Here is a 20,795-nt window from a genome sequence, read left to right as displayed (position 1 = left end):
CCCCCCCCCCCCCCCCCCCCCCCCCCCCCCTCCCCCCCCCCTTCAACTTCAAATATGGGTCATGGCCCTGCCCTCTCTCTGGGACTGGACCAGAAATTCTAGGAGTGAGGAAATCTCAGCATCTGTACCATAATTCTACAGTCAGTCATTCAACAAGGGGTTCTTGTCTACTCTTGTATGCTTTGTTCAGTCCTTCACCTCTGTAGCGGATAGACATACGAGTGTTTGGCAAGCGATGTCAACCTTGAGTGCCATCCACAGACAGCAGCTCAGCTGAAACCTGTTTCAGGTTGGTCCGTAGGCTGCCGTAACACTAGTGAGTAGCTGAGGTGACTAAGGCCTAGTCCACACCAACACAGCTGAACTACAAAACACTTTTGTGTTCCCAGCCCCACACTATGGAAAAGGTGAGCACGCTGGAGCGTCTGACTTCTGCCCCCATGTCACGTCCGCCACACAGCTTTGTTTCCATGCTGAAGCAGCCGCCGACATGTACAGAAAATGGTAAGGAGACAGCGCCGTTCTCTGGCCTGATAGTCAAGCATCTAAACATTACATAAAAACGCCTACCCACGCCAAACTGTCGCTTCTGCCATTTTGGAATTAGGGAGGACATCACACTTAGGTAAGCGTTTTCTAAAAGCTGCATTTACCCTTGTCCACAGAACAGAATTGCACAATTGGGAGACTGAATTTGAAAAATATCCGTTTAGAGGAGTCAACGCTATTGGTATGAAAAGGCAAAATATCCGATTTCATACGTGTTGCCCAATTTACCTGTGGTAGCGTGGACTAGGCCTAAAGCTACCTTAGCTATAGTTAGCCCGTGCGAGCTGTACGTCTGCCTCAGCGGTCTTCTGGAGGTACGGCCATGTAAATCAAAGGCCTGGTAAACCGGTCAGACGAGCCCACGGCACGGTAGCCTCAGAGGCAGCAGCTCGAGCTAAGCCACCAATCTGGCTCCACAACCACTTCAAACAACACAAGGCCAACACAAGCACAGGGACACGGGCCTGTCAGTTCACACCATAGGTCAATGTTTACAGAATAAAAGTATTTCCCATAAAAAATGTAATCATTTACAAACAATACTTTAGACTTTTTTTTTTTTTATATAAAGAAACCAAGGTGGAAGTGCAGAGCAGTTTTTTTGTGTTTTTTTGGTTTTGAGAAAATGATTTTGACAGGCACATGAGGCTAAAATTGGCACTATTAGGCTGAATCGAGCCTTCGAACAAGGAATTGCTGGATTTGGGAGTTTTCCAGATTCTGTTCTCCAGATTTTCTTTCCAATGTAAGTAAAGCTGCTCCCATTTTGGGAGGTGAAAGGATCAGTCTTAGTCTTGCATCTTAGACCCAGGGTTTAATAAAATCGAACAAAACTAAAACAGGGACTCATCTCCTGCGCTTCCGATGTGACAACCACGGAGACGAGTGGGCGGGGTCTGTGCGTACATGGGGATCCTCGTCATGATGGTGGGCCTCCCCGTGTGCCCGTTGTCTCGTATCCAGCAGGCTCTGCCCGTCTCTGACCGGTTGCCTCGGACACGAGCGCCGCCAGTCTCTGTCCGGCTCTCTGACCGGTTGCTTCGGATGCAGCAGGCTCTGCCTGCTTCTGTCCAGCTCTCTGATTGGCTGGGCCTCGACCAGTCGAGCGTCTGAAGGTCTGGAGGACAGTCGAGGATCTCTGGGACGGTCAGCATGGGTTGGGGGTAGGGACGCTCGCCGTGACCAGCCGCCGGTCGACGAGGAAACTGTAGGCGAGCGGCTGTGGGACGGCTCGGAGGGACGGCGGGCGGGGACGAGCCCGCCTGTATGTGGGTAAGAGGGATTGCGGGACAGCAGGTCCCGCTTCAGGACCTTCCTCGTGGCCTCGTGAAAGTCTCGCTCTTGAGTTTTGATGATGGTTCCTCGTCTGGCGGCATCTTCGATCAATGCGCCCCAGTCACTCTGCTCCTGCAGATGCAGAGAGAGAAGAAACGTGTGGACAGTAGTGAAACATGGTGTCCAGAGAGACAGGATGTTCTACACAGGTGTGCGTGCGCGTGTTCTTCCTCTTTACCCTCAATGTGCAAAGGTGTCCCAATATGAACAGGCTGAATTTGGCTCTGGTTATGGTCACATTCATTCTTTGTCGATTTCCAACAAACCTGCAAGGAAAGGAAAGTAAAAACAACGTAAAAACGTAACACACATGCCCTCCCACCGTAAACATCACCCACACACACACTTACCCGATAGATCCCATTTTACTACCGGCTCTTACACAGGACACAATAATGCAGTCCATGTCTCTGCCTTGGAACCCATCCACAGTGTTCACTTCCACCCTGACACACACACACACACACACCCCTCCATAACTAGTTTTAAAATCAACAGTCCTTTAATGAAAAACTAATACAATTAGGTTTAGCGTGGTGTGTGCTCAAAGTTCTAACGGGGGTCTCGGGGGGGGGGGGGGGGGGGCAGGCAGACACTTACGAGGGGCTTCTGCTGTCCTTCAGTGCCTCCAGGATGTGCTGCTTCTGGGCGTTGTAGGGTGTGATGACACCCACGCGAACCACCTGCTCCTCCCGAACCAGGCTGAGCAGGAGCAGCACCAGCTGCACCTCCTTCAGGTTGTAGAAGGACCTGACCGGACAGGGAGGAAGCAGGATGCTCATCAGGTTAACAGCGCAGGAGACGCCTCAAACCGACACCTCGGGGCATTTCCACACTAGAATCTCTCTCCACCCCCCACCCCCCACCCACCCGGAGCCAGGTTCGTTTGCTCTGTGAGTTTGGTACGTATGGTCAAGCACGAGAGCCATTTTTTGGCACTTCTAGCGGTGCGGTCTGCAGCAGGTTTGGGAGCTCGCTGCCCCTGGCGGTCTGGATGTTGCATGACTGGTTCATTTTGTAACATGACTGCTTCGACTCATCTAATAAGCGTCTGCTTATTAGCTCATGTCTGCACGTCTCTGCTAACCTGCCTGAGATCATGTCCCGCCCCTTAGTTTAACACCCGAGTGTTTATGTCCAAAGAGAGCAGCGAACAGACAAGCCTAGTGGCCGACATGCAGCAAGCACACGCCCCAGCGGGCCCCCTCCCTCAAACGATCCCGGGTCGGCTGAGGACAACAGCGTTCAGGACAGGCGTGAAGACGGCCTTGCGGGATTCCAACATGAACCACGCCGGTGGAGCCGAGCGAGACCCTTACTCTCTCACTCTGCTCTCCCTTCCATCCGTCACGTCGAATACTCGGTAGGGTTCAAAGGGCCAGTTCAGGGAACACCTCTTCTCCGCAGTCCTGCTGGAGAAGGAAAAGCACACAAGCACACACACACACACACACACACACACACACACACACTCCAGTCAGGTCTCATCTCTATCCCACTGGAGAACACCACCAAACCGATGGCCGAAACCGCCCGGAGGCGAAAGCATCTCGACCTCACACGGGGGTCACTACACACTAAAGGAGAAGGAATGACTTCGGGGATCTGTGTGTACTGCCGCAGAACAGACGTGGAGGGTGGAGAGGAGTACCAGTGGGTCTTCAGTTTCTTGCTGTAGATGTACTTGGAGGGAAACTCGCAGATGTCGGGGTGCATGCGGTACTGCATGCTGAGGAAGACGCTGGCAGACTGCAGGGGATGAAGGCTCACCATTAAGCGCGCCATCAGGGACTGGTCATAGCCCAGTTTCTTCGCGTTCTGGTCACACACACACACACACACGACTATGTTCTATACAAGCTTTTACATGAGAACTTGTAACTGGTCCTGCCGTGAGTGACCAGCTACATCTGTTAACCCTGTATGGATAATTCTGGCTTTATTAAAGCTGGAGTTGTCTAAACTGAAATCTCTTTGGATTTACTCAATCAATAGAGAGAGGCAGACAACGGTCGTACGCTAGCACGCGTTACCCGAGAGTCGACAGCAGTCATACGTTAGCATGCGTTACCTGGGAGACGACAGTAGGTGGGAGCTGCTCAGGATCACCCACCAAGATAAGGGAGGGGCATCGATACAGGAATGGAATCAAGGTCTCAGTTTCTTTAGCCTGCCCCGCCTACACACACAGGCGAACACGCAAACAAACTCTTGCTTAACACTCATATCCCTTGTTGAAGCACATGGTGAATGCCGGCAAGGCGCGGCAGTGTGTGGGCAGACCTCATCCACGATGACGCAGCTGAAGGGTTCCCGGCCAAGGCGGCGGAAGGCAGATTCCAGGACGACGCTCCCGCTTGTGCTCAGGGTGGAGCAGATCACGTTAGCTTCCTGCAGCAGGCGCGCCTGCACCTCCTGACGCTTACGGCGGTTCTGGGGGGGCAGAGAAGTGTAGAGAAGACAAAAGAAAGGAAGTGAAATGAGGGAGGTGAAAACTAACAGCGGTGGAAGGGTTAAAACAGGACCCCTGATGCTGCTGACAAGGGTGGAGCTTTCAAATCTCACACCGCCCCCAAACACCACACAATTACACCATCGCCATGCCCTGCAGCGTAGTTACAGGACACGGGGGGGGGGGGGTTTCCTACCTCCCTCATCAGGGTAGTTACAGGACATGGGGGGGTTCCTACCTCCCTCAGCAGGGTAGTTACAGGACACGGGGGGGGGGGGGGGGGGGTTCCTACCTCCCTCAGCAGGGTAGTTACAGGACACGGGGGGGGGGGGGGGGTTCCTACCTCCCTCAGCAGGGTAGTTACAGGACACGGGGGGGGGGGGGTGGTCCTACCTCTTTCAGCTGTCTGCCCAGCTTCTCACGCTCCTTTAGATAATGAGACTTCTGGGCCATCAGCTGCACAAACTGCAAATCGGCCAATGTCAGGAGAGAACACACAGACAGAGCATGCGAGAGATGTGATTTTTGCCCAGTGTAAAGCTCCAGCGTGCATGCGTGTGTGTGTGTGTGGAGACTGGTTTCACAGATGCTGGACCCGAGCTCTGTGATGTTTACTTAAGCCATCAGCTCAAAGATCATAAGTAAAATTTTAAGTGTTGATTTTATAACACACCCATAATCCTTTATGTAACATATGCCAAATGAATTTAAATGAAAATCTATGATAAACCTTTTCATTAGTGTTGTCATGCGTGTTTGGGTAATTCCACAAACAAGGCCTGTGCAAGTCTGCACCCCCACGCAGGTGTATGCTCGCAAAACGTGCGCGTTACCCACATTATGGTCTGGACGGACTGCTGGTTTAGACAGCCCTTCAACCCTGGGGAACGTGCGCATCAAGAGCGGAGACTGGGCATTGCACCACATAAGCACGGCTCAAACATCACCCTCTAGTGGGTGACAAAGGCATTACCTCGTCTGATTTTTTGAGAGTCCTGGCACACTGCTGAGAGATATTCTCAATACGCTGTTCTAGCTCCTCCTTCTGCCTCTGTATATCAGAATCAGACGCCTGCTGGGCTTTCACTGGCGCCACACACACACACACACACACACACACACACACACAGCTGTCAACGACAGTCTGAATGCACACATACAGGTTCTATATGGACATTCATGGTATTTGGCAGGCACTCTTCTACAGAGCAACCTGCATATTCATTATGACCGTGTGCGTGTCGCTGGGGTTGCCAGCCCCTCCCTCCTGCTGACTCAGGTGTTCTACTCACGTGTTCGGGCCTTGGTCTGGCGGTCCAGGCTGAAGGGGTGCAGCACTGCCGAGATGGTCTTCTCACTTCCCAGCCGCACCAGATTAATGTCCCCACAGTTCCCTGTGGGAAAAGCGTCAGCACAACTTACAGCCGCTGCCTTGTGAGGAAACGTTTGCCTCACTGCGAGGGGCGCACCCTGATGGTACCACAGCCTGTGGGCGGGAGCCGAGAGCGAGCGTCGGCTGTGGCACACACTCTCTCCCCTCTCAATCACAGACGTCTGCGAGCTCTCATGTCAGAAAGGGGTGGACGGCGTTACTCGGCTCGCTGACACTGCATGAGCAGCAGCTCGAAAAGACATGGCAATTGGTTACATGTGCCTTGAGGGAAAGAGAAAAAAACAAAACAAAAAAAAACACAGACACAGCGATTGGCTGCACGCGACTCAAAGGACGACCCTGTCGAGGAGAGGTAGTCTACTAAAAACCCTAAAAACAGCACACAAACATAAAAAAAACAAACAACAACAGACAGACAACCAGGCGTGGGCCTGTGATGGAGCAGCACCTTGGGGGCAGTTACTCTTCTCTTTGAAGGTGGGGATCATTTTCTTCATCAGGTTGTCGATGGCAGCATTGGAAGGTGCACACACCAGAATCCTCATCCGGCTACACTTGCCCTGGTGACTTACCGATGTACTCGCACGGTCCTGAAGAGCCACACACACACACAAACACACACCCACCCCGTTTAGGAGTCTAACCAACTAAATATTAGTCGACCTGAGAAATCAAAACATTCTGCTTCCCCTCTGAGCGAAGCCGACATGGATGGGTGGGACGTGAGCGACTGATTGTTCAGAAGAGTCAAGCCTGAACACCAGCCTGCACACACACACTCATGGAGGATAATGAACATTACAAAGTTAAACGGTACGCAGTGTGGTGGAGAGCATTAGTTTAGTAAGAGTGATGCAGGGGGCCCAAGCACGGCCAAAGGGCATCTTGTATACAGAAGGATTCGCTTCCTTAAAAGAATCGCAGCTCAAAGTCCTCGACCGTAATCTGGTGTTCTCCAGGACCCATGACCGTGGCGTGCCTTTGTGACACTGGTTCACATTTTCACCCACGTTCAGCACACAGTAATGTAGCAAAATGCCAGAGGTCAGTAGAAGTCACTGCACTTAGACAAAATTTGTTTATCTAAAATCTTTAGTCAATTAAATTTTGTGAGCTATAAATATGACAAAGGGCATTGTTTATTAGAAGTACATTTTGATTTCAGTTTGACCTTACACACACACACACACACACAAACACACACACACACACTTACATCTATAAGAAGTTTATAAAGCAGACCAACTATGGTCTTGCTCTTGCCAGTTCCTGGAGGGCCATGTATCAACAGGATCTTTGGCATCTTCTGGGACCTTTTCACCATTGCAACACCATAGCCAATCGCCTTCTCCTGGTCTTCGTTATACACATCCCCAACGCTCTCCTGCAGATAAAAGGTCTGGGGGCGGGGGCGGGGGGGGGGGGGGGACCACAAACATGCTTTGAGAAAAACATCAAAGTCATGAATTCTGGTCATGCAAGGGTCAAATATTAGTGAACAACCTAGAGGCAAAAGTCAGAAGAGTCACACACGATTTTACAAACCTGCATTAAGGGCCCTGGACAAGTGTCCATCAGAACGTGTGTTGGTATCCACATGTACCACACTACACGTGCTGTGTTTGAGTGGATCTCACTCGTAGACGGAGCTGGGTCTGGAGTTGTAAAGCTGCGCTACTCACCGGCGTGCCCCGCTGACGCTGGTCTTCTTGGCAGGGTGTGAGGTATGCGACGTGCCGCGAGAGGATGGCCTTCTTCATCATGCCCAGCTTCAGCTCACACAGCGCGCGGAACTCCCGCAGCGTGGTGACCAACGAGCCAATCACCTTGCAGCGCACGGGCTTGTTACTGACAGACGACACGTTCCCGCGTGTCTGAATCGTCAGGTTCAACGTTGAGGGCTGACCTACATATGAAGGCGGCGGACCACGGACGCACACACACACACACACACACACACACACACACACACACACACACACACACACACACACACACACACACACACACACACACACACACACACACACACACACACACCTTATTGTGCCTGCCCATTATGCGTCTGATACTTCCAACATTAAAATGAAAAGGGGGGAAAAAAAAGAAAAAAAAAAAAAAAAAAAAGTTAGTGCTATTCCAAGTTGCTACACTAACTAGGCTCCCTGATTCTTTTTCCAAACAAACAAATGCGCGCGCGCGCGCACACACACACACCTCCTCCCTTGCTGTACACCACTGAGCGGGACACAAAGCCCACACAGGGAAGCGAGTCATGAATCTCCGGTTCGTCACTGGTGTATGCTCCAGTGTTTTCCGGGAGCCACAGAAACACAAGGTCTTCTTCTTTAGGGTACAACTGCTTCATATCCTGCTGAGAGTTCAGGCTCGCTGCACAGAAAATGGGGCAAGAAGAAAAACACTTTTGTTAAGGCAATGCGCGCTGACAATTTCTCCCCCCCCCCCCCCCCCCCACAATGCTTTGTGAACATCTTCAGTATTGGACAGACATACCTGTGAAACTGGCACTGGCAGTACGATTGCAGTATTCAATTCCTTGGACTTTGAGGTCAAGTTCAATCTTGCTACCACTATGCCACTCAGTAGCCAGCTTCAGTAAAAGAAAAGTACAAATTCAATGTCAACCTAAAATCCCTTAGTACAGTGATACATGAACTGGAAGGGATTTATGGCAAATGGGGGGGGGGGGGGGGGGGGGGGGGGGGGGGGGAGAAACCATGATCTAGCAAGCCCACCTCCTCAAATGCATTCAGAAGCAGCAGGGGGAACAAGACGCTGAAGTAATCCGGGTAGCTGGAGAACATAGTTGGCACCTTCTTCAGGGGCAGGGGATGCAAGTCATCTGGCGGCCCAAAGGTTTTGTAGTTGTCAAACATGCGGTGCTCCCACTTCAGAACCGCCTGTGTCAAATAGGACTGGTCCAAGGTCTGCGGCAGGTCCATCGTTGCTGCTGGCACAGAGACCGGTGCTGCTGGTCTTGGGCGGGTATTATAGGAACGTAGTTGGGAAGCCTGAGATATATTAGGAAGAGGATCTGTGGACTTGGGGAAGGGGTTTGAAGGATGCAGGATGGATCTGTGAGGTACAGCCTTGTTAGCTTGGTTTGCAGGGGGCTGGGCAAGTTTGGATGGCACAGCCTTGGCAGCCTGGTTTAGAGAACCCATGGGGGGTTGGGGAGGAATGAACGGCTTCGGAGGAGGTTGTGGTGCAGGTGGAACCCTCGCAGGATTGGGTAGAGGCAGGACAAGGGGTGAGGAATGTGCAGCCTTAGCCTTAGCCACGCAGGCAGTGGGCACATGCTTAGATGCTTTTTCCATTTCTTTGGCCAAAGAGGCACTGCGCGAAATGGAGGCATAGATTTTGGCTGTGGAAGGCTTTGCTTTATGAGTTACAGGGGGCAATCCAGGCTTTAGGAACAGACCGTCATTTATAGAGCTCTGAGCAGGAACAGCAGGCGTGGCTCTCTCAGACACAGAGGTAGATAAACAATTAGGAGCTGCACCTGCACCTCCCAAAGTTGTATCAGGTTCAGCTGTGTCGATATCCATATGGACAGGGTCTCGCTGGGTCCAGAAACCGTACTGCTCCATTTCATCCACCTGAGAGCATAACTCCATGTCCGTGGCTTCGTTCTGTGTAAGGGACCTCCATTCGTCTTCGTTGTCAAGACCACCCTCATTTACCCTTTCTGTACATTCAGTCGTTGAGCTAGCACTTCCATCGGTGCCCTTACTGCTCTCAAGAGAACGGGAATCTGACAACAACGCATGCGAAATCTGTTCACTTCTCCATTTATCGAATTCCTCTGGCATGGCAAGTTTGACTCGTTTGGCTGCCTTCTTAGAGTCTGTCTTTTGGTCAGGATCAGGCTGAGAGCATGGAAGGAAACTGTAGTCGTCTTCCTCCTCCTCCTCCTCCCCCCTTTCTGGTGCCCCAGTGCTTCCAGGTGTGCATGTTGGCTTGGATAGGGTCTCGGTTACAGGACTCTCTGCTGGTTTCTGCGGTGCAGCAGAGGTTGGCTTCAACCTCTGGCACTTCCTTCGGCTCTGCATGCAACACTGTACTTCTTGGAATGCAAGCAACTTCTTCCTGCCTTTCCCCATCAGCTTCGGCTGGGGCTTCCCCTTTCCACGAATTCTTTTTGATTTCTGCTGCGGCTCCACATGCACGTTCTGGCCGTAGGACCGAAGCTCACCCACACAGTCCAAGGACCGCTGTGAAAGTTCAAACGCCTTCCTCTGCTTCTTCTTTAACCCCAGACGCTCCGCTGCAGATTCCGACTCAACATGTTTGCGAACCTTCTTTGGTGGGACTATGGCAGGGGAGGACATCTGGCATGTGACAGAGGAGCTCGTCAAAGGGTAAACGGAGACGGGAGGCTCAGAAGATGGAGTCATGGAAGGGGGAGGTTTCTCTGACTCCTGAGCTGAGGCAGAGTGTGACCCGCGATTCAGCTTTTTACTCAGTGGTTGAATAAGAACGGCTTTTTTGTTCCGACACGGTTTCCCTTTCGCGTCAGCCATGGCAGACTTCTTAGTGGGAGTTTTGGGGGCCCTAGGTTTGGGTTGGATAAAATGATCCTGCATTTCAGGGGAATCACTTGGCTTGGCTGGTGCCAATGTGCTTGAGGCAAATGGTTCCCATAGCTGCTGCTGTTTACTGATCTGCTCCTCCACCTGCTGACAGGCTTTCTCGATGTCTTCATCGGTAACAGGTTGAGTCTTGCTAGCCCAACTTGACAAAGGTTCTGCAGCATCACAACTGGTACAAGCTTCAGATGTCGTGTGACGTTTGTGCTTCTTGGTCATGGCCGGACCATCAAGAGACAAGTTATCCCAGGCAGATGGTATATTTTCTTGGGTTTCAAACTCAAACACCTGCGATTCACTCTGATCGTCATAATCACGTCCTGGACTCTTGTCCAAGACACTTTTTGTTTTGCTTGCCTCACTGCAAGGACCTTCTCCCACCAACTTCTCATCACTCGCATCAACCTCGTCATCTGAAATGACGATTATGTTAGAGTGCGCATCCTCCATTGCACTTCTAAAGGGCTGTGTGGACATGTTCCGAGAATCACATGCATCATGTTCGGAATCACTGGACAACCCTCCAAGTGACATTTTCCGACAACGCCTTCGGACGAGTGATGCGTCCTCATCAGAATCCTCATTCCAATTATTTTTAGAGTGCTCAGTCTGCTTGGCAGAGCCTGAGGGTGCAGGATAAGTGTTTCCTGATACACATCCTGCATCTTCCAAGTTGTGGCATTCATTTAGTCCCCGTCCAGAATCAGACCTCCTCATTGCAATGGCTTGGATCTTCACCAAGTTCTGACCATCATTGAGTTTGGACCGGATTTCCTCCATTTTCCCAAAATCTGGCTTCAACTCAGCCTTAATCTCTGAGATCAATACGGGGCTTCGAGGTTCCTTTTTCACGCCAATAGTCTCAAGGCCACTGCAAAAATCTTGTGTTTCCGCACATTCCCACTGTGGTTCCTCTTTAACGACACTGAATGCGGCTCGGGTACACGTTTCTGCATCTTTGCACTGGGGCTGCTGTGGAGAATGAGGGGATGTGGAATTCAGAGAAATTAAACTTCCTGGTGGACCTGCTGGTGGTGTTGGCAGAACAGATGGAACCGCCGAGGCAGCTGACCTACTGCCGATCGCCTTCGCAAGCTTGCCCAAGCAGTTCTGCAGATCGTCGCACTCCGATTTCGTAAGGTTCCACCCTCTGGACGGGACCTCGCGCAGGTGAACGTTGAGGAGGTTCAGAAACCGGGTGGCGTCTGGATCTGTGCCCATCCGTCTCCCCTTCTTCAAGAGGGCAAGAATCAACTTCATACAAGCCTGGCTCATTGCACCAACTCCGGTTACCGATGCGTGGGAGGAAGTGGAGGTGACTCTGTGTGATCTACCTTTCCTATCTGAAGTCACATTGACACAGGCTTCACCCGAGAGCATGGCAGATAGAACTATCACCATCACCCACTCGCGAGTGCAGGGCTCAAGCACGCTCATGCAGTCTTTACTCAGATGCAGTTCTATGACATCAACAAGAACGCGGACAAAAAACTCTGTGACCTTATCACAGGTGTGCGCATGTCCAGACAGTACATCCATGTTTATTTTATCGCACAGGTAGTGGATAACGAGGAAGACGATGCCAAGTTCCGGAAGCTCCATGACGGAGCGGACGAAGGGAATGAACCAGAGAAACGTGCTTCCATACACACGCATGTCTTGCCCGATCTCTGACTGCAAGATGTTGACTAGACAGCTCATCTCTTCAAAAATAACAGCAGTGCTGCTCCCAGTTCTGTCAGAAGGCCAGTCTGACCACTGAAATACACATGGAACGAGGGGGAGATATTAAACAGAAGTCGTTTTAGTTTGCTTTTTAAGGAACTTACATTAGCATTGTTATTAATCAGTCATGTTATTAATCAGTTTCCTGTTATCTTAACGGCATTCTCAATAGCAGGTCAACGTGACCATTTCAGACAACTGGGACATCCAAATTCTGTATTTTCTTTACTTTTATCTTGAAGTTACACAGTCTTCAACAATGGTCTCAGGACACAAAGCGTGACAAACTGAAATTTAGCAGAGCAGTACAGAGCGATCGGTAACGGTGTCACAGTTCGCCCAAACAAATCTTTCAGACTCAAATTGTGGTTCAGGATTCAGGGCTGTTGTATGGCAGTAGAACCTCTCCAAGGTCCGAGGGCTCCTTTATCTCAGTACATTGTGAATTGGGAGACACATTGACACATTTGAATAAGATAGAATGAATTAGAACCATCAATGATATCAACCAATAATGCATGCTTAGTTGGGGGCTAAAGAACATTTAAAAGGGAGCTATAGCCCCTCTAAAACAAGCGTAATGACACCCCTCCCCCAATCACAGCATTTCCTTACCCCATTTCCTTGTTCTGCAGAATAACAGTCATACACCATCTGACTGCATGACACCATGTCTTCATCGTCCTTATGCTCCAACTTTACTCTTGTCCTGATCATCAACAGAAGGGCAAACCAGGCAAAGGGAACTGATTAATTAATTATCATTCATTAGTAACAACAACAACAACTGCATCCACTATACATAGAGGAGGATTACAGTGTGGTGACAGTTCATGAGAGCGCCTCAGACAACTGCCTCGTACCCTGTGGTTTTCTGGCGGATATTCTGAATTTCATCTACGTAGCTGGGAGCGAGAGTGACGGCCTGAAAAGCATCCGTGGGCTCTATCCGACTCCAAACCTGGGATCCCAGCCGGTCCAAGATGACCATGAAACACTGCAGGGCTGGCCAGAATGGGTCAGAGGCTCCATCTTCTTCTGAAAAGCAGAAAATTCAAAAGTTCTGACAACACCAAGACCAAAATTAAAAAAAAAACTAAAACAGCGCTGGGACAGCGTGAAGTCAATCGAGCAGCTTTAGTGAAGAACGCTTGCCAAATGAAACTAGTACAGCTGGAACATTAGCCAGCCACAGGTAAATGTGTCAGAAGTTAATTCTTTTAAAATTTATTCTATTTTTGTGCCATTATTACAACTTTACACTGAACTACACAGAAAACATTTGATCCAAAAGCATACCATTTTCATTAACTTGCAAATATGAAGGACTGACTTGCATTTAAATTTCCATTTTTCCCCGAAGACAAAATAATTAACATGACACCAACATACAAGGACAACTAGACGCCACCATTGTAAGGCATGTTCATAGCAGCGCATGGTGCCAGAGACAGCATTTCATATTCCTATTCATTTCTACAAAACAGCAATTTACCATTTTTTATACATGCAGAAAGGAATTACACTGTACCTACATATACAATTCTGACTGAGTACAACTTGAGCAATTGAGGTTTAAGGGCCTAGTCACCTAGGCAGTGGTGGGACTTGAACCAGCAACCTTCCGATTACAAGTCAAGTACCTTAACCACTGAACCACCAGACATCACCTCAGACATCATGGGTGCTGAAGTCACTTCAGACATCATGGGTGCTTTGGAACAAACAACACGTGTTGAAGCGGCTACGATTAAAAGTTTCAAGCAAGTGCCACTGGGGTGCGAGTTTTTACAGCTGCGTAGCACCAGAGCGTCCGCGTGCAATTTACCTTCCTGGCGGTCGGTCATGGTGTTCAGGATGCACTGCAGGATGTTGGTGCACTTTTCAGGGCCCATGAACAAGGAGTCCATAGCCTGGGAATCCAGCTGCATCAGCAGCATGCAGACACCTGCAACACAGGAGCACAGCTGAAGGTACGGGCCGTCTGCCTGCCGGCGGCTCGAGGTACCACCACCACCACCGCCACTCTGTCTGTAGAGTGCGCCGCAGCCCCATCGGCTCTACAGAACCATTAGCTTTTTGGAACAAAAAGTATACAAAGGGCCTTTGTTTTGTTAATAAAGGTTTGGTGAATTTTGGGGTTTTCGCCCCGTCAGAGTCAGTCATTTAGCTTTGGTATTGAAGTATGAACTTAAACTAGAAACCCATAATACACAAGACAAATACATAATTCTTCCCCACCAAATCTGAACTGGGAGACGGAACGAGGAAACCACACCTAGCCAGTAGTTCTTTTTGTTCTTGGAGTCGTAGAGATGCGAGGGCAGCATCTGGATTTTGCCGGAGCAGTAGTCATCTAGTTCAGGAAAGTCCAGCGAGATTCCCAGCTCGACGATGTAGAACATGCAGGAGAAGATCTCTTCCAGCTCGTAATACATGTCCCTGTCCACTCTGCCCAGCGACCTGGCTGTGGCTATCGCCCAGCGCCGAACCTGAGACAGCAGCAACACGTCACGGGTTTGCCTCGCGTTACAGGACGTTGCTGTGGTGGATAAATTCTTCAGTTTGCTGGTAAACTAATACTATAGCCTTAGAGAAACTGCAGGTTACAGTATTCACATGTTACAGACACACCCTGCGGAGAACTTCTGAAGAACACAAAAGAGCTCAGTATTTATATGGTGTTCCAGGAACGATCAGGTAATCAAACCTTCTTTTACATCCCAACCTGTCAAATCCCTCCACTATGTCCAAACCATTCCTTATTCAATATTATGCTAATTGAAATCCAATATCGTAAAAGTCAGTTTGGTACCATTAGATTCCAGTGAAGGACTTACCTTTTTAAAAAACATTTTTAAATGATCTTCTCGCATCACCGAGTACCTGTAACGCTAGACGCGTTTTTCTGTACCATTCTGTGCCTCTTACAGGGATGGTGCATCTTGTTCAGAGGCCTTTACTCTGTACTTCAGAAGGAATGCAGAATCTCTTCAGTTCTACATGTTTACCACTTCAGTTTTATATGATCGGTATTCCTAATTCAGTGTTTGACCCTTTCTTAGGTTTTATATGATTAGTGTTTCTAATTTCTAACCCTTTCCTCCTGCAAACAAAAAACAAACTTATTACTTCATAATTAACTAAAAAAGAATCCTGCATTGTTATTTTAATTGTAAATCACCAGGGTAATATTAACACTTAGAGTTAGAGCTAAAAAAACAACCCGCAACCTTATTTGATTCATTGAGAAATGAATCAAACAGCTTAAACTTAGTTTGTGGTTTGTAAATTATTTGCTACAGCCCGTCATTTAACACTGCTTTTTGTTTGTTTATTTTTTGGATGTAGTCTGCTAAATATGTCTAGAACAAACTGATTTGGCTTAGCATATTCTAATGGTCATCGGTACTAGTGCTTCAGTCTTTTGGAAATGGTAAGGTTAGCATGTAGATTTGCTTGTTCTGCCAAACCAGTATCAATTCGGACTGCACTGCTGAACCACACATTGTCACGGAGCCCAGCACAGGGGTGGAATTTAATTACCGTGACGGTGCAGAATATTCAGTCCACACTAGGATGTTTCCTTTTCAGGAATGTTCGGGTTTGCCCATCTGTTGTACACCTCAGGCAAAACTTATCCGTCCTCTAAGAAATTGCTCCCCGGATTTGCTTCATTCCAGTTTCATGTTGTAAATTCACACTTGGTTTGGCATCACTTAATGTAATTAAATATTTAAAAAGTAAAAAAAAAAAAAAGTGTATTGTCCATGTTATTAAAGCTAAAATTTTTCACTTGTACTGTTTTTTTTTTTTTTTGGGGGGGGGGGGGTTCCTCTGTAGTTTAGTCATAGATAATTCCCACCCATCAGGTAATTATTCCTGGTCACATGACAGCTTGCTTCCTCCTAGCCAATCAGCAAGGAAGGAACTCTGTCTCCTTAGGATTGAGTGGCTACTTCTCTGTTGTGCCACCTCAGCATAATAACACCTTCATAAACACTCCAAATAACATTCTAGGAATCTCAGACAAACAAGTGTTACAATACAGAAGAACCCCAGGCACAAAACAATGAACATACCATCTCGTTGGGGTGGACCATCAGAAGGTAGATGCCCTGATATTTACCCGTCACGGGCACTGGGTTCTCCATCTCCTGCATTTTGCAGATCACCTTGACGAGCACATTACCTGAAATGGGACAAGCAGAGAAGGACCCACCTCAGGTACAGCACTCGAGACCACTTTGATCTCAAACCCAAGCCCAGGGCGCTTTTCCTCTAATCAACGTTCTTCCTGCTTCCATTGACTTTGGTTCATGCACCTTCAGGTACGGTACGTGTGGGGACTGGGACCGTCGTGTCCCCATCGGATTTGAACCGCCGTGTTCTGAAAGTACTCGTCACGCAGACCGCTAGTATGTTTACAGGTCCCATTGTTTTTAAAACATCTCAACAAGATTTCAATGACTTGCTGGAGGGCACACACAAACCTTCGTTTTGATCCAGTCCCTCAGAGACCATAGTGAAGCTTCACCGAGGACAAGTAATCCGGTAAGTGAAGAGTCAAGCACAGTAAAAGATGTACTGGATTCGACGCTGGAAACGCTGTACTTACACAGATCCCTGTTGCACAGCAGGTACGGGTACTTCAGCACCTCCATGATGGGGAAGCGTAAGCGGACGATGAACTCCTCCGGGGAGAACTCCAGAACAGGGCGCTCGTGACCATCATCCACCACGTAGACGTCGGCTTCCTCCAGCTTCACGTCCAGCAGCTTCTGGTACACCTTCAGCAGCCGACTCGTCTCGAGCTCCCACAGACGCTGGGGTAGAAAGCGGGGGAAGGGTGAAATGTGCGCATGTCCAGACTGAACGGCTCAGAGCGCCCCATGTGGCAAGCCAGCTACTATTTTAGCAGGGGGCTCCCATTAGAGGGGTGAGCATACAGCTGCGTCAAACTGCGTCAATCACACAGCAGTGCCGAACTAAACCAACCCAAATCGCAAACACCAAAACCCAAAGTCCTAACAGATCACACCCTTTGCAACCCAAAACACTAACCAAATTATCACACTGCATTACATTAGAGAATTGTAGGCTAAACACTGGTCTATAAGGCTTGTTTTTCAACTACCCCCACTGCTGTGCATGTCTGTGGTCTCATCACTATGGTTCACATTGGTACTACCCCAGCACCAATGGTCAGTCGTTATTCAGCACTGTGTTGTACCAGGAGTCGGTTCCTATGGCTATTGTGCAGGGGGAGGGGTTTACACCAGTAGATGGTTAGTTGTGATTGGTCAGTGGTGGTAAACCCTGGTCTTGGTGAAGATGAGACTGAAGTCAGGGTCTGGGGCTGGAGGGTTTGGGGGGGGGAGTGAGGTTCGGAGAAAACGCTCCCTGGGGCTTTGCCCGTCTGTCCCCCTCCCTCAGGAAAAACTCAGAGCCATCATCTTACGAGACCAAGAGCCTACCAATGTCACGCCTAAACCCCCAGTTAGAGGGTTTCAAAGACTCTAGAATTAGTAGAAGCGAATGGTAGGTTTTGGTCTTTATTGCAGGTCAATGTTAACAAGCATTACTGAGGCACCTCCAGAGAAGGTCTCAAATCACACAAAGAACCCAGATTTTATACAGTTATCAGAAGTGATTTACATAATCACCCCACCTTCTTAACATACTAGTATTTGAAGTCTCCACCATTATACCCAAACATACAATATTCAGTATATGCAAACTGAGATCCAATAATGCGGAAGTTACCCATCACTGCAGAATGCATCACAAATACTCCCACACAGACTCAGTCTTGTCAGACTGTTCTCCAATAGCAGTCAATGATGAAAGTAATTTTCAAAACAAAGCAGTTCCATCCCGATTACTTGATAGTCAAGTAAAGTCAGCTCGCACGTACAAAACGCGTCCCCTCCGCCTCCGGCCACGCCTGTGTGTACCCAGTGCTCTCTCAGAGTCCGAGCCACTGTCGCACCTCCACCAGGTTTAACTCTAGGAAAATCAACAGGTCTCAAAATCCTCTTCTCCGCTTCCCTTTATGACCGTTAGGACTAGATGATCAGGGCTTCCCGTATAAAACGCGCCGAACTACTCATCGACCGTATATTCGTGCGTGATAAACATTGGACGTTTTGTAGATGACAAACAAAGACAAATCTACGACAGTTTCAGTTTCCAAACTCGTAACGTAAACACGCACGAGTCCCTGTCCTCGCCCAGCTAATTACTGCGCGAGTGTGCACTTGCCAGCACTCCAGGGTGGGGAATCTGGGCTTTGTGGGGGCACGTACCTGAGGGTTTGGCTTGTGCAGTACAATAACTACAATAATGGGTATGTGTATGCATGTGTGTAGGCACAAAAATACTGGCGCGACTCTGCGCGTGTACGTGGGTTTACCTTGTGCAGATGAGGAACTCCATCTCGTACACCGTGGTATTTCACCACGCACTCGCCACAGTGGATGAGGTCGTCATTCGCGCTCTGCATTTCCTGGGGCGACATCCTGTCGGTGCAGTAGCGTTGAAGCGTCACCGTGACAACCTCATCACTCTCCGCGCTACACCACAGACACGTCTCCATCACTGTCTGAAAAGCACACAAATGTACTCACGCCTCAGAACTTAGTTTTAAAAAGCCACAACAAAAAATTGCACGAACAGCAATCTGATTACTTCTTCCCGAACTGATTCTGTTTTTGTTGTCTCATAGGAAATGACGTATGAATTTCAAAAAAGACACCTTTTGTTCTGTGGCATTTTTTTCATAGAACCTTTTCAAATTACGTGGACACATTTATTCATCTCTGTCCAGTACAGCTTGCCAACACCCTTTTCATAGCCCAGGCGAGACCATGTCTGAACAGACATTAAAACAGAACAAAGAAGCCCAAGATTATAAATTAGAAGTTCAAAGCCTGTGGCCTAATTTTTAAAACAGTAAGATGAGAGACGATAAGACAGGGTCATGACTGGAGGAGTGACAATAAGGATAAGACCCAAAACGTGTTGGTGCCAATAAAACTGCATTTCTCCACCTTCCTGAATGTTCACTCACTACCTCCCACATGCTCTGATTTTTCACGTTTTGGGTCAGAGGTCTTCAGACACTTTAGCAAGTTAAAATGGTCTCTTTAAATTCAAGCTTCCTAGCAAATCATATGTTCTGCTGTTTTCAAATCTATGAAAAGCTGCTGCTAGCATTTACATAACTATGCTCTGAATGAGTGAGCAGTGCAGTTTAAAAATGTAGAACCAAAATTTCCACCTGATGCTGATGCAAATGGTCTGCAACGTCCGGGGTTGTGTTTGTTTTAGAGTTCCACTGATACAAATGTACTTCATTTCATAAGGTGTAGGCTCCATGAAGAATGGGGTCTCGCTCTGAATGGCACATGAAGCATCGACAACTGAGCATTCTCCAAATACTCAGAGGTCTGCTCCACGCAGGAGACAAAATACTGTTATCGTGCTCTGTTGTTAATATGGAGAAGCATTAGTAACAACAGACCATTAATTTAGTCTGCCTGCTGGCTCTCTGGTAGCCTTAACTTTGTAGTCCACTAGCTAGCTTTCCTGGATAAGCTGGGGATAAACGCGCCGCTCTAGTCTCTATAAACACGACACGCGCCGCTCTAGTCTCTATAAACACGACACGCGCCGCTCTAGTCTCTATAAACACGACACGCGCCGCTCTAGTCTCTATAAACACGACACGCGCAGCTCTAGTCTCTATAAAACACGACACGCGCAGCTCTAGTCTCTATAAACACGACACGCGCCGCTCTAGTCTCTATAAACACGACACGCGCAGCTCTAGTCTCTATAAACACGACACGCGCAGCTCTAGTCTCTATAAACACGACACGCGCAGCTCTAGTCTCTATAAACACGACACGCGCCGCTCTAGTCTCTATAAACACGACACGCGCCGCTCTAGTCTCTATAAACACGACACGCGCAGCTCTAGGCTCTAGAAACACGACACGCGCAGCTCTAGTCTCTATAAACACGACACGCGCCGCTCTAGTCTCTATAAACACGACACGCGCCGCTCTAGTCTCTATAAACACGACACGCGCAGCTCTAGTCTCTATAAACACGACACGCGCAGCTCTAGTCTCTATAAACACGACTCCTAGCTGACAGCTAAGCTAATAAACAGCACACGGGCTGCGCGGTTTAAACAAAAACAAAGACCACAGCTGCCGCTGCAGAAAACGTCGCCTCGCTTACCGACTTTCACGACGACTTCGCGTCACTTCATGTCCTTCTTCAGGCCTCGACGCGCGCAGCACGCTCGCCACTCCTCACGTCGCGCGCCCGTTCACGCTCGTGCTGTCCTCAAACGTCCCCCTTGCGGTCGCGAGGAAGTGACGTCGCCGCAGTGACGTTACTCTGAGCGTGTTCTCGCGATGACTGGGACCAGTTCAATTTGTAGGCGCCGCGACCGCAACTAATCAGCGCGACATGAGTTAACGTTAATGAGACACACACACACGCACGCACGCACCCTGGCATATATTAGCAATAAGCTTTAAAATATCGTTTCCACTTGTGCAAAAAGTCTGAGTTCTCAGCAGGCGATGACAGCCGGTATCCAGGGTGCTAGACAAAATCAGATGATGATCTTGACTGACACCAATAAGGTATACGATCACTGCTTTGCCCCCAGAGCACCTAACACCTTTCATTCTGGGGTCTTCTTTTGTCTTTA

At 48.9% G+C, this 20,795-nt stretch overlaps 1 protein-coding gene across 4 annotated transcripts; it reads right to left on the bottom strand.

Moving 5' to 3' along the window:
- Positions 1-1,016: 1,016 nt before the first annotated feature.
- setx (senataxin) lies at positions 1,017-20,426 on the bottom strand. 4 transcript variants are annotated; one of them, XM_035521387.1, is made up of 25 exons: positions 20,315-20,426; positions 18,480-18,668; positions 16,683-16,890; positions 16,147-16,256; positions 14,343-14,556; positions 13,893-14,012; positions 12,928-13,102; positions 12,680-12,773; positions 8,486-12,097; positions 8,244-8,340; positions 7,947-8,120; positions 7,412-7,635; positions 6,946-7,128; positions 6,178-6,319; positions 5,629-5,730; positions 5,310-5,422; positions 4,730-4,801; positions 4,168-4,317; positions 3,956-4,063; positions 3,536-3,702; positions 3,204-3,296; positions 2,485-2,634; positions 2,235-2,330; positions 2,063-2,150; positions 1,017-1,956 (listed from the first exon to the last, which is right to left on the bottom strand). In XM_035521387.1, the coding sequence occupies exons 2-25, from the start codon at positions 18,660-18,662 to the stop codon at positions 1,396-1,398; spliced, it is 7,236 nt and encodes a 2,411-aa protein (XP_035377280.1). In that variant the 5' UTR covers positions 18,663-18,668; positions 20,315-20,426; the 3' UTR covers positions 1,017-1,395. The 4 variants fall into 4 exon arrangements, with proteins under 4 accessions (XP_035377280.1, XP_035377282.1, XP_035377281.1 ...); XM_035521389.1 differs by having other exon boundaries at positions 12,928-13,099; XM_035521388.1 differs by lacking the exon at positions 20,315-20,426 and adding an exon at positions 19,347-19,801.
- Between the last annotated feature and the right edge of the window lie 369 nt (positions 20,427-20,795).

This window comes from Electrophorus electricus, chromosome 22 (genome assembly GCF_013358815.1).
Source record: "Electrophorus electricus isolate fEleEle1 chromosome 22, fEleEle1.pri, whole genome shotgun sequence".
NCBI classification, from domain to species: Eukaryota; Metazoa; Chordata; class Actinopteri; order Gymnotiformes; family Gymnotidae; genus Electrophorus; species Electrophorus electricus.
The sequence above is the reverse complement of the archived record's forward strand: the minus strand, read 5'-3'. Positions and strand labels throughout refer to the sequence as shown.